At 34.8% G+C, this 23,075-nt stretch overlaps 1 protein-coding gene and 1 long non-coding RNA gene across 3 annotated transcripts in view; one reads left to right on the top strand and one right to left on the bottom strand.

The window, feature by feature from the left end:
- The window catches only part of EMC2 (ER membrane protein complex subunit 2), a 44,180-nt gene extending 36,232 nt beyond the window's left edge, over positions 1–7,948 (bottom strand). Inside the window, exons 1-3 of the mRNA XM_016158971.2 lie at positions 7,851–7,948; positions 1,162–1,275; positions 557–621 (exon numbers count right to left, since the gene is read on the bottom strand). Of these exons, the coding sequence (XP_016014457.1) occupies positions 557–621; positions 1,162–1,275; positions 7,851–7,890 (219 nt within the window). The 5' untranslated portion in view covers positions 7,891–7,948. The remainder of the gene's footprint in view (positions 1–556; positions 622–1,161; positions 1,276–7,850) is intronic.
- Positions 7,949–8,090: 142 nt separating this feature from the next.
- Positions 8,091–23,075, top strand: part of LOC118612005 — a 101,534-nt gene continuing 86,549 nt past the window's right edge. The window contains exons 1-2 of one of the 2 annotated variants that reach the window (XR_004954637.1): positions 8,091–8,155; positions 16,012–16,133. This is a non-coding gene — a long non-coding RNA (uncharacterized LOC118612005). The remainder of the gene's footprint in view (positions 8,156–16,011; positions 16,134–23,075) is intronic. The other variant, XR_004954638.1, reaches the window with a different exon arrangement.

Genomic DNA, 23,075 nt, shown 5'->3' with positions numbered 1-23,075 from the left:
TATCAAAGCAAAAAAAAAAATTGTGAAGATTAAATTAAGCACTATGTAAAGCATTTTGCATAGTGCCGAGCGGATGAATGTTCAAAACATAGCTATTTTCTTCTGTTTTAAAAGCAGTATTAATTAGTATTTTACATCATGTCCTGTATGTTAGGATTTTCTAATAATTTAAGATATACATTTATAATACCACAAAACAGTATTTAACAATATATACTATGAAAGTAACTCAACAACCCCAAAAATAAAAGTTGTTTTAAACTATCTGCTTCTTATTGTAAATGCTATAATTCACTTAGTAAACAGATAATCTTGACCAACTAATTTAACCTCTTCAGTAACACTGGGATACTAAACATCTACTTCTCAGGACTGTTAAAAAGATTTAAGAACATACTGTGTTCCCAAGTACCTATTTAGTCCCACTTACTCTCGAGTAACATTGAAAAACAGCTACAGAAAGCATTCTATACAAGTCATAAACCAAGTCTTAACCACTTACAATTCATGAAGCATATGAAATAAAAAATAAAATATAATTAGTTTAAATACCTACCGATGCCAAGTCATCCCGACCATAGTCAAGGGCAGCGATCATCACCTGTTCGTATATAATCCAAACTAGAGAAAAAAAGCTGAATTTAATTTTAAAAGTCTTCCAACGAAGACTAGATAATAACTTCTTCATGTTTCTGATATTTTAGACAATAGTACCTATAATTGAATATTGATTTACTGTATTATATCAGCAATTAAGGAAAGAAGCATCCTTAGATGCCGTCAGCAATGTAAAATATTTTAATATCAGGTAAAAAAAAATCTCCAATTATTTAATATCTTTACTGTTCTAAAAAGTTCTTTATGTAATGTATTTTGACCGGACCAGGACTGTAGCCTTGTGAGTTCTACCAACAATTATAAATACTTCCCAAAATAAAGTATCGTTAGACTTTCTAAGAAGTTTCATCAAAAGTGACAAATCACGGATAGCTTGACATGAACAGCAGAAAAAACATAATAAAAAATGTTTTTTAAAAAAATTAAGAAGAAATTTAGTGGATTTTGTTCATCAATGTCACCATAATAAATATAAAAAATTATTTAAAAAGTTAAGAATAGTAAATGGACATGTGCTGAGCACAGATATGATAAAGAACTTACTATCGTCTCCAAGTTTAGAAGCATATTCATTAATTAATTCCTCTCCAACTTCCACAATTTGCTCACTATTTCGTGAGTTTTCTTCTCTCCATTTTCTCATTTTATCTCGCATTTCTGAAAAGAATAAACTTATTATATGTATTTGATCAATGTCTAAAAATTGACAGGAAAAAATTTTTTTAGTAAAGAAAGTAAATTCACACTAATTCACATTATATTAGTAAATTTACACTAATATAAATCTACAGTATCTCAAAGTTCATAAAGCATAAAATCAATTTAATAAAAGCAATAGATCCTTTGAATATAAATGATAATACAACTATCTTTAAAAATCATAAATGACATGGATCCATTACAAAGATCCTCTATCCCTTTTACGCAACTGTGGATCTTAACCTTTCTGAGGTTACAGACAATGTTTAGAATTTGACAAAAGGTGGGGGTTATATTTCCAGAAAAACGTATAAAATTATACATAAAAATCTTAAAAAGTTCAAGCTGCTCCTGAAGTTCACCCACTGACTCAAGAATATAAAATTTTCTTAAACAGAGTATCATATTAGGCTATAAGCACTGAAGAGATAGTCATCACAAAACTTCCTTAGTAACATTACTACAACAGTACATAAAATGTATAAGGATAAACGGCTACACAAGAAAAAATTAGAACAAAGGATTCTTTTAATTATATTTACAATTAGAAATAAAATGTAAATATAAGATGTAAAGTAAGGTCAAAGGCACTAGCAAATAAAAATCAAGAGAACAACTTTGCATATTGTTAACACAAAAGAAATTCAGGTTTTCAAGAACAGTATTTTGGTAACAGAAATAATAACGAGGAAAAAAAAAATGGTACCTAATCCAGTAATTAAAAGATCACTTTTTTTATATAGCTAAAGTAAAATTAAGTGCCCAATTTGCCATTCACATACAGATTTTCTTACTTCTACCCTGAAAATTTTACATATTCATCTGAAGTACCACCTTTTTTCTATAGACAGAGACATTGAATAGACCTTATAAGATGAATTACTTGTTGAACAGATGAGTTAAAAAAAAACAATACACTAGGTCGCTAGAGAATAAACATGTGAAGCACATGAATTTTCACTACTTTTCCATGTATTATCTGAATCTCTACAGTTCAAAGTCTAGAAAACAAAATCTTCATAAGAAAAATAGAACCTAACTACGTTTACAAAAATGGTCTTAGATCATTACAAATTAACATGCAGTTCCTTCTACTTAAAACTAGAAATCAGCTTGACTCTCACTCTGCACTGGAAGGAACATTGAACTGAATCTGAAAAGGCTGAAGAATTCCGCAGGCAAACAAAAAAAGTAGGTTATTCCACAAAGAAGGAATTCCTGTAAGTAGAATTAAAGAAACGAGTGGGATCATAAGATAAGTGGGTAGAAAGTAAAAAAATTAAGTTTCTAAAAGGCCTTATATTTCACACTAAAGTAGTAGCTTATTTTTGAAGGTGCAGAAGAACAACTAAAAATATTAAACAAAAGGACAGCAGCATGACCAAATCTGCATGTCAGAAAATGGCCCAAGTTCTTCAACAGATAAATTTTAAGGGAAACCTAAAGATCAAGAGACTTCTAAAATGTATCAAACTTTATAAAAAATGTGAAGACTAAAGTACAGTGTCTAGGGATACACATTTAGAGAACAAAATTATTTTAAAATGCAAGGTGATATTAAACTAGAAAAGTCAGGATAATGGTTACTGATGAGAGGAGTTGTGACTGGAATGGGGCACATGAAAACAACTTCTGCGAGACGGCAAAGTTCTATTTCTTGACCTGTGCAGTAGTTTTGAAGGTTTTCATTTTTTAATAAATAATTCAGCTATAAATTTGTTTTATGCAAATTTATCTCCATTTTATAATAAAAAGATACTTATAATGAAAAAGGGAAAGGAAGAGAAGGGAAGGAAAGGGAAGAGGAGAAGGAAGAAGGGAAGGAGGGGGAAAGAAAGAAAAAGAAAGAGAGAGAGGAGCAGAAATCCTTTAAAATATAGATGGAAGAAAACCATTTGTCTTTTACCAAATAAAACACTGGGAGGTTCAAAAAATATTTAAGTTGAGTAGCAACATAATTTCCTTGAAATCCTGACACAGAAGTTTATTAACTAAACGGGTTTAAAATACAAAGCTTATGTTTGCTGGAAATGATCTCAAATCTCTCATAAAACTGTTATTGTATAATATTTTATAATCTGAAAATCAACCAAAACCACCATGGAGATATATTTCCTGTGCCTGGTTAAAAACACATGGTTCTTGACATAAAGATCCCAAGAAATAAAGTTAGACTGCAAAAGCATTAGTAAATGCAGATGATTTTCAGACGATGGCAGCTTCACACACACACACACACACACACACACACACACACACACAATCCCATACATCTCTAAACTTTATTCCATTAACTCATCAAATTTTATAGCTTGCATAAAGTTTTGACCACCAAAAGAATGTAACAGCAACAATCACTCATTTAATCACCAATATAAAACTACTGGGAAAAAAACAAAATTTATTCACTTAACAAACAGAACTCAGAAAAAAAAATAGTGCTGTTATATTTCAATCCAATGATGAATATCTGACTAAAAATATTCTCTTAAAAATGAGGTTAGCCAAGTAGAGTTAAAACAATGTAGCAATATACTGTCTATCCATAAAGCTGCTGGATTTACTGTGTAAATCCTAGTGTCTTTATCTAATCTGTATTTTCACACACAGTTAAGATCTGTTCTACCCTAAGAACACTTTTGACTCCAAATGTTTTGGGGGTAATTTTTTCCAAACCAACCAATTCTCCAACTCTCTAAACACCGACTTGGTGTCTAATAATTCAGTTCGATTTTGGTACCAACAACTACAAAGAGTCAGTTCAGGTTAAGGGCTCAGTCCCAACAGATTGCCCCCACTTCAGACAGTAATCACAATTCAGGGCCATCTCTATTCTGATCAACTGGCTATAAAGTTGGAGGTTACAACAATCTCTTCCATCAGGTTCTATGCTAGCCATAATGGCTCACAGAACTCAGGAAAATGCTTTACTTATTATTATTGGTTTATTATGAAATATGTAACTCAAGAACAGGCAAACAGAAGCGGGGGAGCAGAGGTGCTTCCATGCTCTTTCTGGGCACGCCACCCTCCCAGCACCTTGATGTGTTCACCATCCCTGGAAGCTCTTCAACTCTGATATTTTGGAGGTTTAATGGAGGCTTCATTCTGCAGGAATGATTGAATTATTAGTGAACTAACTCATTCTGCAGGAATGATTGAATTGTTAGTGAACTAACTCAATGTCCAGGTCCTCTCCCCTCCAAGGGAGTCAAGGGGTAGGACTGAAAGTTCAAAGTTCAAACCCTTAATCATGCCTTGGTCTTTCTGGTGACCAGGCCCCATCCTGAAGCTATCCGGCTACCAGTCATCTCAATAGTATATAGAAAGATACTCTTATCACTCTAGAAATTCTAATGGATATTTGTTGAAAAAAATATGTATTAAAAATGAAGGAGTCTTAGTTGTTTATGCTGTCTCTTTTCATTCAGTCCTTCCTCTCTTTTCATTCAGTCCTTCAAACCACAATTTGGTTTCCGTGCCCTATCATTCCAGTAAGGTTTCTTGGGAGACTTACTGCCAGGTCTAAAGTATATATGTGCTTTGTACATCCACACTATTTGTCATTATAGATCACTCCCATGAAAAATTCTTTCCTTGTTTTGATTCCCCTCTTACTTTTCAGACCTTTCCTTTGCTGAGTTCTCTACATTCATTTGCTCCTTAATTTTTGGTGCCCCAATGCTTCCTTCGTTAGCCCTCACCTTCATTGATTATCAGTGGTTATTAAACCTGAGACCAATAGACTCCTTACTGACACAGGCATAAGTATTAAGTGGTCTGTGAATTCTGTGAAATTATATGCAAAATTGTGTATGTAAAACATGTATTTTTTCAACAAATTTTCATGTGGTGCCTACTATACACCAGTCATTGTGCTAGATATTCTATCCATATCCGGCCCAAATACCCTATTCTCAAGAAACTTGACTACACCCTCCTTATAACTCTTTCTCACCACCAAACCCCTAATAACTCCCTGTATAATAAACCTCAATAACTTCCAACTGACTGAATAAATAAACTGTATATTCTACTTTTTTTTATAAAACCCAATAAAGACAAGGAAGATATTAGATGTACTATATAGGTCTTTTAAAGATATATGATCACTTTTCCTATCACAAGAATTACAGTAGTCTTTGAACTGACCATTTCCACAACTTTAATGATACTATTCAACGGACTTTTTAAGGCTGTATGACACTTTCTCCTAAAAACTTATCCCTGCAGTCTTCTCATCACCCACTTACAACCTAAAAATCTGTTACTAAAAGTGTCTGAAAGAAAAATCTACAATACTCTTTTCTTAAAGGTCCCCTAAAATAGAATTTTAATTCTGGAAAGTTCTAAATCTTCCTTTTACAAATGAGAAAACTATATCCTAGTAGTTGCCTATGTCTAAGATATTAAAGAAATTATTCCGACACTAGACAAATGATTTAGTCTTTTTTGTAACAATTGTTAATGTTTATTGTTAATCTCATTAACGATTCATTTAGTTAGTAAATAATTACTGCATTCCTCTCTTATGCCAGGCACTAGAAGATAGACCTTCATTCTAAGAGACAGAATGTTAAAATTTAACATAATCGGGTCAGGACTTCAAGAGTATGGAAACACATAGTTAAACGATCAGGAGTAGGTTTGGTTGCTTGTTTTCACTATTCTCCCTTTTTTTTTTTTTCCTCCAAATTTTAGTGGAGGGATGGGAAAGGGCTTTAGGGCAGGGTAGTCAAAGAAAGCTCTCTGAAATATGTGACCTTTCAGGGGAATTCTGAGAAATGACAAAGTATAATGGGAGCGAGAGTGGGGCAAGGAGAGAACATTCCTAGGACAAATAGCATGCATTCAGCCCTAATACAAGAAAAGTACGGCACACATGGAATTTAACAAAAGCCAGCATTGCCAACTCATAGTGAGGCAGAGAATAGTTTAAGACAAAGCTAGAGACACAGGCAGTAAGTAACCAGATCGTCTTTTTATACAGTACTTAATTTAAAAGCACTTTAACATGTTTTCTCTTTCGTTCCTCAACGACTTGTGAAGTTGTCATTATTCTAAACCTAATTACATCACTCCTGATTAGAATGTCCACAGAATAAGGTCCAACTTCGTTAAATCACCTTGTCTGCTGGTAGTTAAACACCTACTCATTTTTTAAGATTTTATACATGATATCATCATCTAAGAAACCTATACTGAACATACTTTTAAAATGTTCCTAAAAAGCATGAAATATTTGAAACATTTTTAAAAGCATTAAAAATAAGAGCCTCGTATCTACCATCCAGTTTAAGGGAATATATACAGACAAGCCTTTTAAAACTATGTATTTACAGGTCTGTCTTCATTGGACTGTGAACTCCCTGAAGGTAGGGACTGTGTGTTACTTAATTTGATACATCCAAAATCTAGCACTAAGCACTTAATACATTTAACATAATGGAATTCTCCAATACAGATAGAAACACTGAGGTTTACAGTGTGCTAGAGGCTACATAACCAATAATAAACCATTGAATTCAGTTCAAGTACAATGGAATTTTACCTTTCCCATACATGTTTGCAACTTTGTAACACTGGAGAAATTTATTCAACATCCATCAATATAACTTTCAGTTCACAGGTTATCAGACCATTGTGTAAACATCTGAAGGCATTCCTTAAACAAATAAACTATTGCAGTCTGCTATTAAATGCTGGGAATATAAGTTCCAATTACAGAAATTTCATGCATTAGAGAAATTCAATGGTCGTTCTCTCAAGCATGTCTCCCGCTAATGTTTTTTTAGAAAGGAAAATACCTCTTACAAAACTGGGCCAAAGTCTGGCTGCTTCCAGATTTAAAGAACACACTCTACCTTACATTAAACTAGGATGGGGAAAGAGATCCATCACACTTGCGCACATGCCCAAGATAACCAGTTCTTTTCACCTTCAGAAAAGGAATTACTGGTAGGGAGTGAAAGGAAGTTGTGTTGTGTGTGTAGATGTGTTTTGAGGGGGAGTGGGACAAGGAGTAATTTAAAAAGGAAGAAATCAGAAACCCAGTTTTGAAGAAGGATCGAAATGTAAAGTGGCATGCAGAATGATTTGTTCATGGGTCTTCTACACGTGGATTTTTCTGGATAGTTGTAACCCTTACACAGCACTTAATAAGAGCCTTATAGTCCTGTATCTCTTGGCCGCAAAGAAGCTTCAACAAGACCTATCTCGCCTCCTCCGCGCCGCCCCAGGTCCCTTCCGCTTCATAATGGAAGCTGCACTGGGCCGTAGGATTAGCGTGGAGGTAGGTCGGTCAGTCTATCGATGAGCACAAGCGGTAGTGAACACCACAGACTATAGTCGGTGATCGGGCCAAGGAACAGAGGTCAGCCTCTACCTCCGCCTCAATCACCGCCGCAGCTCACCCAGTCCGGTGAGCGCTCCAGTGCCGAAGAGAGACCAGAGCAGGTCTCCGAGAGCCGTAAGTATCCCGAACCGTTTACCATTTCTTTTGGTCTTTCCACACCCGCCCCGCCCGTAGTTACCTTCCCAAGTGACGTCGTAAAGCTCTGAGACCTTCGCCATCTTCTCAGAAGCTAGAGGCAACTGAATGAGAGGGCGGAGAGACGTGATCACGTGACCCGAGACCGGCGGTGGCGAATTACCACTCCTCTTCTCATTGGCCGAGACAGCGGAGGGGGCGGGATTCGCCGCGCACGTGTACGCGGTCCTGAGGCCGGGCCGGCGGAGTCGGGGGCGGGGCCAGCAGATTGGCGGGCTGCGTGCGGCGTTCCCGGAAGCTGAAGACGTCCTGGGGGCTCGTCCTGCAGCCAAGCTTGTCTGGGGTGAGGTGTGTTTTACCTCGGTTTTTTAACAAGTGCTAAGTTTTATTGTATGCCAGTCCTGATTTTATTTTTTCTCAGCACCCACTCCCTAGTCAGTTCTTGGTTCTCGTAGTCGTCTGCTGCAGCGCAGTGTTCTAGCTGAGGCACTCGCTTGTTCCTCACTCCTTCCTTAATGAGATTAGCTTTCCATTTCTTTTTTAATATTCAACTAAACTGACACGGTCCAACATTTTCGTTAAATCCCTTTGAGAGACTAAGTGGGGTTCAGCCCTTGCATATTATGTTCCAGTGGCCGAGGGCTTCATTTCTTTATGTCAGAAATAAATGTCTTCATCCCAACCCATATCCTTAAATACTCCTCGTGGATCTGTTTGCCACTCTAGATTTGAAATTCCATACGAGCAGCCGTTAGACAAGTGGTGATAAGTAAGTGAATAAATGAAATACCGAGTAAATGTACGAATGAGATGGATTACCACAGTCGCTTCACTCCGCACCTTCTCTTACCCTCACAGGGAGCCTCCTTCGCCACCCTTTCTCACCAGGCTAGTTGATTTCAGGAACCTTTGGCCCTAGTCTTCTAGAGCCAGAGAGAAATGTCAGGAGTGGAAGCAAAAAATATGAGGGTCATAAGCATCTATTTAGTATTCGAAGCAATGAGGACATGAAGTAAAAGGAGAATAGGTAAAGTGAGGAAAGAAGGCTAAAAATTCCTGCATAACAGACATACATATTAAGGATCAGCGAAAAGAAGCAATCAACGTATGAGAAAGAAAAGTTATATGTCACAAGCTAAGAGGGTAGAGTTAAAAAGGAAAAAAAAAAAAAAAGGAACTACCAGTGGTGGGTAAGAACGATAATACATCAAAATGATCTAAGGTCAGAAGCTAATTATATCTGAAAATCCCTTGACTTTATCGATTAAAAGAATTACAGAATGACACTCTTATGAACGTACAGGTTCTGTGGCTAACAATACTATTTTTAAACTGATAATTTCCAAATTCCTAAATCCAGCAGTCCTTATTTCTCCCCTGAAACTGAGTTCTGCATATTCGCATAAGTAGCTAATATGCCTCTCAAAGTTAACATATCCCAAACAGAACTCTAGACTTCTGCCACCAAGCCCCCCAAGTTGCTCTTCCCCCTCACAGCTGATGAAACTGTCTATTTGCACAAACTGAAATTCTGAGAAGTATCCTCGATTCCCTTCCTTGCCAACCACTTTGTATCTAGTGTTGTCAAGAAATTCTCCATTGTACTTCCAAAACATTCCTCAAATCCATCTTTGCTGTAATCTCCATTGCTATTTCTTTAAACCACAGCCAACTCTCACCTGAATAACTGTAGTAACCTCCTAACCTACTTAGTTTCATTTTTGCTGTGTACAATCTATTTTCTATACAGCAGCCCTACTAGTTTAAAAAAAAAAAAAAATCCAATCACAGAAGTCTTTTGTTTACAGCTCTCAAATGGCTCCCCTGGCAATAAAATGTACTCTAAACACTTTACCATGGTTTCACTGAGTCTGGCTTCCTCCTACATTTCTTACTTCATCTCTTACCATTCTCTCTCTCTTTACTAGACCTCAGCCACTCTCACCTACTTCCACACGCCAAACTCCTACCTGTGTTGGGTCTGACATTTGCCCAACCGTTCTCTTTTCCTGGAATGCTCCCCTCCAGATTAAGTGACTGTCTTCTTTTTGTCATTCATATTTCAAATTTAAATGTATCTACTCAGAGGACTACCTTTACTATCCAATAAAAAGTAGCCCTAGTTAATGCCTATTATATCATTATGACACAACACTGTTACATATTTTTTATTTTCTGTATTTTCCATTTTTTATAAACTTGAGAGTATCTATTTTGTCATTTTAACCTTAGAACATCCCGCCTAGAAAAACACCTGGCACACGGTAAATGTTTGTTTAATGAATAAATGAATTAGATACTCAAAAAATGACAACTCATAATAGTGATTATTAGGATAATGTTTCATAGTAGTACACATAAATCTGTTTGGTTATGGATTGGATGTTTTCTTTTTGTACTGAATGCTTTCCTAAAAATCATAATGAGTGCAAGGACCAGACCATGCCAATTCATTTTTTATCACCCAGGTCCTTACCACTGTATATGACATATGTATTGTGACATACACATGTAAATATTTGTATTAAATTGTTGAATCCCTACATTTTTTTGGATTTTTTGAGGGTGCGAAAGCCCAAGAAGGTGTCTTTAAAAAAGTTATAATGGATATTAACAGTTACAAATAATCGAAGGAGTAAATATTTTCTAGTGACTTTAGCAAAATGCCATCGTAGCTAGCAACTATTATCTATCAGGCAATAAACCATATCTGATACTAAGTTTTAAAAGGTCACTTTTAGAACTTTTGCACTGGAATCTAGAATAATTTTATTCTAGACTTAAAAGGTACTTATGGTTCTTGAGAACAATATTTTTTAAAGTTTTTTGCTTGCAGTCATACTAAGGAATACATTTTATATCATCACACAATATGCACACATATATTTAAAGCTAAACAATATTTACTAACTGGCCTTACAATGCGTCTTATCTTCTACATTTTCTTTTAAATTGAGTCAATTCCATTTACTTCGTGCATATGACCCACTAATGGAGTAATGATCCACATTTTGAAAAACACTAATGGACACTACATGTTTTTCAAACTGAGCCCTGAATTAAAATGATTTTCTCAAGTTCTTTCCACTAGTAGGTAACAAAGATGATAAATTCATAAGGGGGAGATGAGTTGTTTAGCTCAATATTTACAGGAAAAAAATATATTTAAGGGAAATTTTGTCACCAGTAGTACTCTGAAATGGGAAAAGTGATGGTTTTTATATTGTAACATTTCAGATATCTGATAAAACCTGCCTTCCTCAGGCACACTTAGGAAGAAATTGGTTTGCGAGTGACAGTATTCTCCTTTACAGTCTTCCTTAACATTTTATAATATAACTATAAATAAAAAAGAAATATCTTCCATAGATAAAACCATAATCCTAAAAACATAAACACCAATTATGCTTTCTAAAAATCCACCTTTATAAGGTATTCTCAAAGTTTATTCTTTGAAAAAGAAGAGTTTTCATTCATGTATGTTAAAAATATATAATCCAGTTTCTCTGATTGAGCACTCCCCAATATTGGCGACAAATATCAAGGAAATGCTCAAGTAGCCAAAGATTAGACGGCTGTGTCATGCACCAGTGGAAGCACTGTCTCATTTAATGACCTTGAAAGCACAGTGAAAAGGGCAAATGACTGTGCTCTATAATGTGCTTTTTTTTTTTATGTGAAGCTGTCTTGTGACTCATTTTTTTTTCCTACAAGATCATGTTTGAATAGTAAGAATGATAATACATCAGAATGAACTAGGATCAGAAAAGAATAACTTTAACCCACAAATTCTGCAAGATGGGATAAGTTTTGATTATTTATCATGCCAAATTTGCCCACAAAGCACTTTAAAGTGCTTCTCTTTCATGGTCAGGGTTTACTTAGTTGAATTTATATCTTCAGACGTTATGAAAAAATAAAGACTAAATTTAATAAACCTTATGGCATTTATTAAATGGACATTATTTAACAGAATATCATAATTGATTTTGCAGTGTTCAACACCTTTATCAAATCATTTTAGAATCTGGTATCTGTTTTGTCCTGTCTTAATAATAGTGAGTTAAAGTATCCTACATTATGTAGCACAATTTATAACCTTTATTTATTTTAATAATTATCCATCAAAGTTAATTAGCTCACTCTTAGAAATCACTGTAGATTTTAAATCATGTCATTGTTTTTAATTACTGGATCATAACCATTATTCTTTCTTATTTAAAGGAAAATATTACTTATTTCATCTTCATTCCATATCAATAGATTTTCACTGTGACACATTCACAATTGTAAAGAAGTTTTTCTTGGAGTTTTATTTACCAAAAGTTAAATTAACATGAAATTGTTTTAGGGACCTTTGGAACATTTTTTATTATATTTTTAAAGATTATGTAACTTAATATATTCCCCCAAAACACAAGAGCCTATGCCCCCTTTGCCGACACAATCATAGCATTTAGGCACTTCTGGTTTTTCCAAGTTTGCCATCATTTACAATATACATGTTTTAAAATGTGCCAGCTGTTTCTTTCACATCCAATTATATTATTTTAGAAAGCAAAGGAGAGTCTCTGGGAAACATTTCCAATGAGGTCACTTTGGTCCTTTCACAGTAGAAATCACAAACTGATAATTACCCCTCTGTGCCATGGTTGTAACAGTGAAGAGGAAAGTACATCCAGAAAGAGTACACCCAGAATTTCTTCCACATGGGCAATAAATTAGAGCTGTTTCTTTTTGAGATTTATAACTATACTTGCGTCTACTTTTTCAGGCAGTATTTATTTAACTTCCCCAAAGTGCATATTCTGTTCTGATACACACATACATCTGTGCATAGGTAACAGTCCCTGTGCAAAAATGTATTTTCATAAACATCCCTTCTGGGTACCGGGGATCCAGGAGCCCCTATGTACTATAACTGTGACCTGATGGTCTCTGGATCCAGATTCTGTTTTCTACAATAGAACTATAGCTGAATTCTTTACTTGAAAAATGTTCAAAAAAGTATCCACAACAAACAAATTGCATCATTGGTAAACTCAGGCAAAAATATACTAAATGTTATCATACACATTTTTTATAAGTTATTCTAAGTGTCCTTTTTATTTTGGTGTGGTTTAGTAGCATTACTCTAGCCACGGGTGAGTAAGTTATCTGCTCAGACTTGTAGTTCTGAGGTGTCTTATCCTTGCCAGCAGGCCACAAGGTCTTTTACTTTACTGGTCTTTTTCTTTCTATGATCATGCAGACCACTCTTGGCCGTAATTGGCTTAAGAGCCAATAGGCACATTGGACATAAAAGGGCTATCTCATCTTTCAGATCGTATGCTTTTTGACACATAGAAGAGCTTATTTAGTCAAGTTCATGGATTTATTTGGGAAAAAGACTGGTTTCCTGCCAGAATGTCTGTTAAGAAAACTGCCCCCCCCCCAAATCTGTTCCATCAACCCCATCTATTATCACCTCATTTCTGAGGAAACAGCACAATATCAAATTTTTTTTTAACTTAATATCCCATTATTTAAAAAATTATACTTAAAATTTCTTATCTTAAAACTGAGGTAAGGAACAATATAGGCACGTTGCCACTCGGTTCAAATTGCTGCCACCTCACTGGAAATTCTTTTAGCATTTTAATAACTTTCTTTTGCTTATTATGTTTTTATTACAAATTTCTTTTGCATCTTTTAATAATGCACTTGAACATTTGTCCTGTGGGTGGGGCAGAGGTGGAGACAGGCAGAGAAGGAATAATTTCAGTTGATGTAATTTTTCTAGCAATAGCAGGATTATGGAATATTAAACAAAACCCAATATAATCATGGGAAAACATCAGACATACCCAAACTGAGGGCCATTCTACAAAAATAACTGGCCAGTACTCATTAGGGAGTACCACTGGCACTATATCTCTTCTAAGCTTTTAGACAAATGCTTAGTCTTAAGCACCCATTGACAGATTCTAATGTTATATGTGATGGAATTAAGAGCAAAGGCTTACAGTTATGAAAGAATCTTCAAAGTAGGTTGTATTAATTACAAAGTGTACATATATGTTATAGCAGGTGTGGAGCTCCTTACATCCTAGGTAACGGCAATGGATTCTTTGCCAGCATACACATACATTGCTTTCTTCTTCAGAACTTGCTGGGCTTTAATCCCAGATTCCTTATTCTGGCTATGTGAATTAATTTAAGCAAGTTATTTTGACTTTATGGAACCCTACTTTCTTCATATGTAAAATGAGCATGATACTTACTGATTATAACAAGGATTACAAGTACTAAGTAGGAATTCCTCACACAGAATATAGCTTATGGCATAATAACATTCTTAGTGTTATATTTACTGTATACCACACACTGTAGATTATTTTATTTAATTCTTGCAACTACCTCACTTTACAGATAAGGGAACAGTTGAGAGAGGTTAAATAAATTCCCCAAATGCACTATAAAATACCTTTTCACATAGTAAGTTCTTAGTAAATAGCTGTGCCATTTTGGTCCTTTGAGAAGCAGATGTTGCCAAAGAATTAGGAATGCAAGAGGTTTACTAGAAAGGCACTCCTTATGAAAGAAAAAAGGAGGAAGCAAGGTAGGGTTGTGAGGGCTTTCAAACCATGAAGTGCATCTGACATCTGTGAAAGAAAAGAGTAGGAAGCAGGATTGTATAAAAAAGAACCTCACACCATGATTTAGATCTGGTGAAATATCAGCCAATTCTATGAGAAAAGCTCTAGAAGCAAAGATTACCCATCAAAGGATGTCTTCATTCGGCAAAAGTGGCCCAGTCCTAGGACCTTCACATGTTCAGTCACTCACGGGGTGCTTTAAGACTTGGAGTCTGTCAGCTCCCCGCACTCCTTGCAGCTGAATAGCAAGTGTTTTCTTGAATGGAGAGTCTAATTGCACCTTAAGTAGCTATTATTATTATTCTTTCATTTTGGGTGAAATCTTTCATTTTTGATGAGAGATAGAGTTGTGTACTCTTTTGTGATACTAGCTACATTCAGTAGCTATTGGACATACGGAAACTGTATTTCAACTCCACAGAATGTCTTTTTCTGGTATATGATTAATAGCTCAGCAATGACTGTCTTATGCTGAAGAAAAGACACAGTAGAATATATATAGCTCACAGAGGCTTGACAATTTGCTTGTTCTTTATGAGACAAATGAGTAAGCATTCTTTTTGGGGTTGGGAATTAATGCTACTACCATTGATAAATTACCTACAATTTCATATTTTTTCATTCGGACTCCAAATATATCCAAGTAATTTTAAAGCCTTACGAAGAATAACAGTATACCTTTCAAAAAAAATTGCAGCATTTCTAAAATTCTAGAACTCAAAAGCTCCATGAAGTGCTAGAAAATTCCAATTATACTAAGAATGCCCCTTGATAATTCATTGGGTAGCTGCCATGCTATCATTGGTGGTTGCTTGTTAATAAACTTAATAAGTAAGGCCAAGTTTTATCAATATTTTACTCCCAGGAAAGATCCTCATTGTCAACCTGCTACTTTTCTCCCTTCTAAATGCCAGGGCCTAAATGCCTTAGTTAGCCTTTGCTGTGCTGCGTAGATGCTCTTTGAGGAAGGACATTACAAGTGGTCCATATTCTAGGCTACCAGAAGGAATGATAGAATGAAACTGGTACACAATGGGAGGAGGCAGAGTACATATATCCCAGACTCACATAAATAGCAAAGTTATTGACAGATTATACATTTTACAGAATTACAGCAACAGAAGAGGAACAGTGAACAAGGAAAACTTTGGCAGTTAATTTTAGGGAGCATTTACATGAGATACAGTAGCTATGAATCTCAATACACAAATTCAGGTGTGCAAAAGCAATTTGCATTTTTATAAAATTCAATTTCCATTTGAGGTACCGTTCTTGGAGAAAGACAAAAATGTAATCTCAGTAAGGTTGGAATTCACTCTGCGCTGCTGCCTCTACTTTCAAATCTACTCTGACTCAAGTTTAAAAGTGATATTCAGTATCTTTAACAACCTGTAGGGCAAGGGCACCTTCAAGATGGTCACCTCCCATCTAGTGCACCCTGTACAGTTCCTCCTACATTAAATAGGAATGACCCCTATCGTCAGTAGGATATTTCAGAAATGTAGGAGTATGACTTCTTGCCCAAGTTATAAAAGACATTGTAGCTTCTGCCTTGCTCTCTCTTAGGTCACTCATTCCAAGGAAAGGCAGCTGCCATATCATGAGGACACTCAAGCAACTTCTCAAAGAGATCCATGTGATGAGGAGCTAAGGCCTCCCACAACAGCCAGTATTAACTTGCCAGCCATGTGAGTGAGACATTTTATGTTTGATCCTCTAGCCCCAGTCAAGACTGAACACCCACCTGTCTTGATTGCAAGCTCATAATATACCTCGAGCCAGAACACCCAACTAAACTGCCCCCAAATTCCTGACCCACAGAAACTGTGTGAGACAATAAATATTTATTATTGCTTTAAGCTGCCAATTTTCAGAGTAACATGTTATATGATAAGAGATAACTGATATACCAACTAATCAGAAGGGGTACAGACACTGAGTTTAGTGATTATGCAGCGTGCTGGAGGCTTCTCCGCTGTACCATGCATTAATCCCTTAGTTTGGGGAGAGTGAGTGATTCTGAGTAAATGGCTCTTTATCAACAAATACAAAGTACTTTAGTAATTTATCAACCAGTACAGCCATATCAGTTACATATCAGTCCTGCTTGTGTAGTCTCAAGGCATCAGGAAGTCCACCTGCTCTTTCATTTGGCATTATAGCCCTTGTCTGTCTCCACAAGCACCTCCTGTCACTCTCCTCACTACTTTTAGATCACAAAGGAATTTGAGGTTCCCTCTCTAGATATTCCTGGGTGCTCTTACCTCCTTGAGACTCTGACTGGACATAGGGCATCTCTCCCTGGGAGCCACCAAACTCTACTTTTACCAGCTCCCCTTAATACTCCTCTTCCTCACTACAGCCTTTTTGCCTCTATTTCCCATCCCTGTAATATTTCAGTCTCAGAGGAGGTTCCCCCACATCCTCGGTGCTTTATTCCCTAGGCATTGTCGCACTTGTGACTTTTTCGGAGGCACCTACCTATATTCTCTGAGGGGTTTTGAAAACCAAAACCAGAGAAAAGAGGTTCCTGCCTTCCCAGTTTTCTCTCTCTGAGACAATGATTTGGTCTGGAGGAGAGTGAGGCAAATTTCACTCTTAGAAAGTGAGAGAAAGAGAATATCACTTTGTACCTCAAAAATTTTGTCCCACTACTCTGTCTCAAAAGAAATTAATATCTGCTTACTAACGAAATAGTGTATTGGCTTGAACATGATTATTTCATCAAAGTTCACCAAGCTCTAATTATGGCCATTTACTCTAATTCCATAATGACAAAGTAATTCTTTGGTTTGCTTTTCCAAGTACCTGGATACTCCAAAGAAGGTATACTTTGCTCACAAAGTCAATATACTCTACTCATATTTTTTATTGCTTTCCTAGAGAAATCCTTGCCTGACTTCCCTAGATAGGGGTTAGGTGCTCTGCTCATATGTTATAGTATTCCATGATTTTCCTTTCCTTAAAAGCACTTTTCCCACTGGAGTGTTATCATTACTTATTTGTATCACTAGACTCAGCTCTATTCGACACCTGTGTGTCATGTTCATGGTCTGTCCCCAGAACCACAATAAAGCGTCTGGAAAGTCTTTGCTTTATTAGATCAGTGCTCACGAATTTGGGGCTTTATGAACCAGGAAAATTTCAAGGAAAAAGGTAGGGGGAATCAATATAAGTTCCCCAACTTTTTACATTGCTAAGTGAAGACATTAAAACTAACAACTACAATTTAGTTTTGCAATCATTTCATCTTAAAATCATTATTTTAACACCAAAAGAGTTAAAAGATTTACCAAAAAAGTAGTTCCTTGAAAGGAATTTAAATTTAACTTCTTTACCAGAGGCCAGTGACAACTTCTACCTGAATTGGCACCACATGGCAGACACATTTGAGAATTGCTGATAACTTCTTAAATCCCTTTTTATTTTCAGGTAAATTAAGGCAATTTGAAATGGTAATTCAGCCATTTTCAAGGTGGCAACATCTAGATTTTTTTTTTTTAGAGAAAACACTCCCAAATAGCTAAAACTTGTCTCCTATCCTTATTATCTAGGTCTTTAAAGGAAAAAAAAAAAAAAAGTCACTGAGCATCTTGGCACATGATTCTCAGCTGGGACCCATTATCCTCTTCAGGATCTTTTACTCCTCAGTAAATCACTGAAGGAGTGAACATATTAGAAAGTGAGAACTACTGTAATTTTGTTTATTTTTAAAACATGTTTGGCATAAGGGTTGCTCCAGTCTGATCTAAGAAGAAAAATAAAATTATAGTTGAAGTATCTCATGACACAAAGTATTTCTGGCAAATTTATTTTGGATATAGCTCTTGTCTCATAAATTCAGCAAAATTCATTTTAGTTAAATTGCACAGTTAAGCAGAGTAAATGTATTTTTGGTGTTTCATTTAACAAATCACAAAAATGCTTGATCTCATTAACAAAATAGTGGATATGTAAAGAGCATTTTCATGGAACTGAAGCAGAAGGTACTGTTATCTCGGCAGATAGGTGTGGTAGGAACAAATGGCAAACATAATAAAGAAAACACAGAAGCAGTGTTTCTATTTTAAATTTCCCTTATTTTGAGGACCCGTGGGATAAATTACAGCAGCCCTTGGGAAGGCAGAGCCATTAAATTTAGGAGATGGAAAAGATGAAATCAATGATGATGTAATCTAGACTCCTGATGGCACAGGAGACTTCAAGATCCTGCCTGCGTGCTGTCTGTCGTAATGCTTCAGGCTAGGAGAGATTTCTTAATATCTGACTTGCACCTTCACAAATCTGTGTGTTCTATTTATTTTTATTTTACTTTGTATTATAACTTCCTTGTTGTCCTTAGGAAGAAAAAAAAGGAGGCTTTAATATGTTAATTTTAATTTATTTATTCTTATAATAGTGGTACTGAAAGCAAAAGCATATTATTTTCTTTTATAAAACAATTTTACATGTAAATTCACAGCTAAAGTCCAGTCTCAATAAAATAGTAGATTAAACAATATCCATATGCAGGAATAAAAATTAGAAATCTCATGAATTACGGATCCCTGTACATTGTAAATTCTCAAGAGGAATTACCTTTTATAGTATTTTTTGCTTCATCAGCATTATTTGAAAATAAGTGTCTCGTACATTTAACTGTCTTGAAATTCATAATATTTAAAATCAATTTTGTGTTTTATCAGATTTCATTAACCAATGTCACCATAAAAAATAAATTAATAAATAAAATAAAATAAAGTCAACATACATTTATTGAGCATCTATCATGAGTAAGACAAAAATAAAATAAAATAAAATAAAATACATTTTGTGAAAAGTAACGTATTTTAATGCCTTGGTTGCCCCAATTTTGATACTACCTAATAAATTAATTCAAGAAACAATTAATTGAGTAACTGGAAATGATATTTATGATTATTACCATTAATCTAGCTTCATTCAATGAGTATAGGACATAACAGTTCAGATTTGCACTACATATTTGAAAAAATATAAACTAGTCTTGAAGGTTTTCATATAGTTTATAAATAGCTAATAACACCTTTGCCCATTAATTTTGAACAAAAGTTTCCCCCATTCTAAACATACTGTAAATGAAAAAATAAGATGTTGATATTTTTGAAAAGTGTTAATGATAACAGCTAAATATTTTTTAACTATCAGGAGCTAAATTTGGTTTATCATTTATGAAAATACTTATAACTGGCAGTTTAATAGCAATGAGTAGATATTTTAGTGTCAACACAGACAAGATTATCAGCCTGAGCTGCATGCTAAGCACAATTCACTGAAAAACAAAAGTTCAACCAGAGTACACTAGTCTGTTTTGAGAGTTCTCTAAAGATCACAACCACTTAAGAGTAGTTACATAAAGCTAACTTAAATAGGCAGTTTTTCAAATTAGAAGAGATAAAGAATGTTTTTTAATTTGAGGAATGAAAAGTATACATTACTCAATAAAATATAAAAACTTTCTGCCAAAAGACTCTGGCCTTCTGAAATATACCTTCGAATTACCAGTGACAAACCTACGAAGAGACAGTTGTTTTTGAAAAAAAATTGTCACTCAGGATAGACACCCAAATAAAACTATAGACATGCAAATAACAATCTGAATAAATTATGCAAATATGAGAACATGACATTTCTCATGGTTGCTACCAAAAATAAACTATTGATTTAGTTGATTTTTTTCAGTTGCAGCTAATATTCTAAAACAATGATACTGGAATCCTAAAACTTTGCCTTGATTTCTGGATTTACCAGTTAATAATATAAACTTGCATAAGTGCTTGAGTATCTCATTTGATATAATACCTACCTCAGATGGTTATTAAGAAGATTAAATGTGAAAATGGCTGTGAAAGCATAGCACAATACCTGACACATGAATAAAACAAATTTTGCGTGGTTAAAAATAATCACTGTAATGAAGTCATCATTTCTATTTTCTTTTCCATTCATCATTCAGCTCTAGGACAGGATGATCTAGCAAACTTTGTACTATTTCCTTGGTGACAGTAAAATAGAAGCCTGATGTAGGTCTAAAAATATCATCTTGGGAAGAAGCAAGATAATTTATCTTTGTTACATTTTAATCTATACTTTACTAATCCATCTATTTTAAATATGTAAAACTTGCAGGCAATTGTCTTGGAATTTCAGCCAGATATCCAAGAAGTTCAAATGGTTTCTTAAGTTTATAAAGTAAGCAGCTACCTGCTCTAAACTAACTTGGCTGTGATGATGTAGAATGAAATGAAATTATAATCATGCCTGTTTCACATCTCTTACCACACATAACCTAAATTTGAAACTCTTTAACCCATAAAAGCACTACTGATAAACCCTGCTAACACAGAATTTTTTCCCCCATGTCATTTCTTTGGAATTTCCCCTTAATGTCCTTAGGATTCTAGTGTATACATGTGAAAATAATTATTCAAGAATGAAAAGTGTGACATACATTCTTTTTAAAACTTTTCACATTTTACCACTTTGTTTGGGACACCTGTCAGTCACTCCAATTTCACTTTGTTTGGAGGAATTGGGCTAAGGAGAGAAAGAAACGTTTTGAATCCTTGCCAAGGGAGCTGAAAAGGTAAAGCAAATGTGTTACTCAGTTTGCCTGTTTGTCAACCTCTTCTCCCACAATCCCTGTTGAGTGAGCATCAAATCACATGACATCCACACATAGAGAGCCCACAGCCAATTGGGTCAATTGTAAGCATCTGATTCAAGCTGAGTGAATTGGATTCTGTCTTCTAAGCATTTGGGATTGGAACTTAGAAATTCTAGTCATCAACTTCGAGACATTTAGGGAGATAATATAAAGCTGACCCCAGAATGGCCATGGTTGGTTTGTATAAGTGAAACACAAAATGGGCTCCAGAGGGAAATAAAAAGATTCAAGCATACAGAAAGATGAAGAAGTGAGCATCCCTGTCTGTGGCCCTGGAAAGAGAGAATAGAGATAATGAAGTCAACAGCCTTGGATCTTGATGGCGTTCTGTTTCCTTGTTCCAGTTTGTCAAAAAACCTGTCCTTGAGTTCTTGAAATAGTGGTTTATCCTTTAAATAAACCCCCCAATATTAGCTAGTTTGAGTGAGTTTCTGTTCCTTTACAACCAGCTGTTTCCTGGCCTCACTTTGAAAACAGTTTTGCAGAGTTATAGAGTGATGGAGTCACTATTATGAACTTAGTAGAATGCTGTGTATGACCGTTTGTATCTTTTGTTCTTGTTTCCAAAAATTTTGTATATATTTTATGTAAATGTAAATATGCCTAACAAAAGAATAAATTTAGTAAATATAAGCATTAACATAATGTGAAAATGAGAGAAATATCATTTGAACGTACTAAAGAAAAAAAACAAATAGGATCCGGCTTTAAAAATATTATTTTATAATATTTAAAGTTTATGTATGTATGAAATATCTAAGTCTTGACTGTTCATTTTCTGGTTTCTTTTACAGTTTGTTATTATGTTGGTTTTCCTCTTTTTAATTAATTTTCATTAGAGTTTTATATTTACCAAATGTATGTACATAGTTTTTATTAAGGCAAATTTTACTAAAAGAATTATAAAAAAAAGTGCCATTCCCCCTTTCCCGAACTGAATACTGAATTCTTCGAATGTATATTTCCCCTCATATTTCTATATTTCTAAGTAATGTAGTTTACTCCTGTCTCAGTATAATAGTGTTCTCTCTCTCTCTGCTTCCTTTCCCTTTTCTCTATCCTTCCTATATAGTGTTTACTTTATTCTGACCACCCAAAAACATTTTGTCCTTTTTGGTTGACTAGGACAAATAGGACATCTTTCATAAGTATGACACTACAATTACTTCCTCCTTGTATAACTCTTCCTTTTTTCCTGGAATTTGTAACTACCTAAAGTTTTCTTTTAATAGTTTTTATTAGTTTTTCATTTGCGTAAATTTACTCTAATTTTTAAATATTATTTTGTGAACGCTAAATTACAAATTTCTTCTTCCTCTGCTTTTATTTTTCTTCTATCCCTTATTCCAATCTGGACTATTCTCTACACATGTCAGTTCTAGGGAATTTTCTTGTATAATTCTTCAGATAATTTTATTACCTCCAATTCCTTGTTTGAAAGTTGGATCTTTTGTTCGATACTCTAAGTGCCTTACTTTTTCATCTTGTTTCCCATCTTTTCGATCTTTTTGTCTTAGTATCTGGGAAATCTCTTCAGCATTATCTTCTGAATCTATTGAATTGTTCTTTATGGCTACCTTAATTTTTATTTCCAAAAGCTTTCCTTGCTCTTTGTTCTGTTTTGATAGCATGTTCGCCTTGTTTTATACTTACAATAAATATCTGTTATTTCTCTGAGAATTTTTCTTACAAGTATATTCTGGTCCTTTTAGTGTTTCTATTTCCCCCTAGGTATTTTTTTTTTCTTTATCTAATGTCTGTCTTTTGTTTTGAAGACTTTCCTCAAATGTCTTGTGACACTTAGCTGTCTATTTCATATTTAAGCATAAGATGTAATATGGAAGCGTTATGCATTTATAAATAAGGTGACTCAACTATATGATTGATAATAAACCTGCTCTTTTTTTATTAAGGTCTCTCAAAAGTCAGTTTTAGTAGGTCTGGT

The sequence above is a fragment of the Rousettus aegyptiacus genome, unplaced genomic scaffold, assembly GCF_014176215.1.
Source record: "Rousettus aegyptiacus isolate mRouAeg1 unplaced genomic scaffold, mRouAeg1.p scaffold_m13_p_15, whole genome shotgun sequence".
NCBI classification, from domain to species: Eukaryota; Metazoa; Chordata; class Mammalia; order Chiroptera; family Pteropodidae; genus Rousettus; species Rousettus aegyptiacus.
The sequence above is the reverse complement of the archived record's forward strand: the minus strand, read 5'-3'. Positions and strand labels throughout refer to the sequence as shown.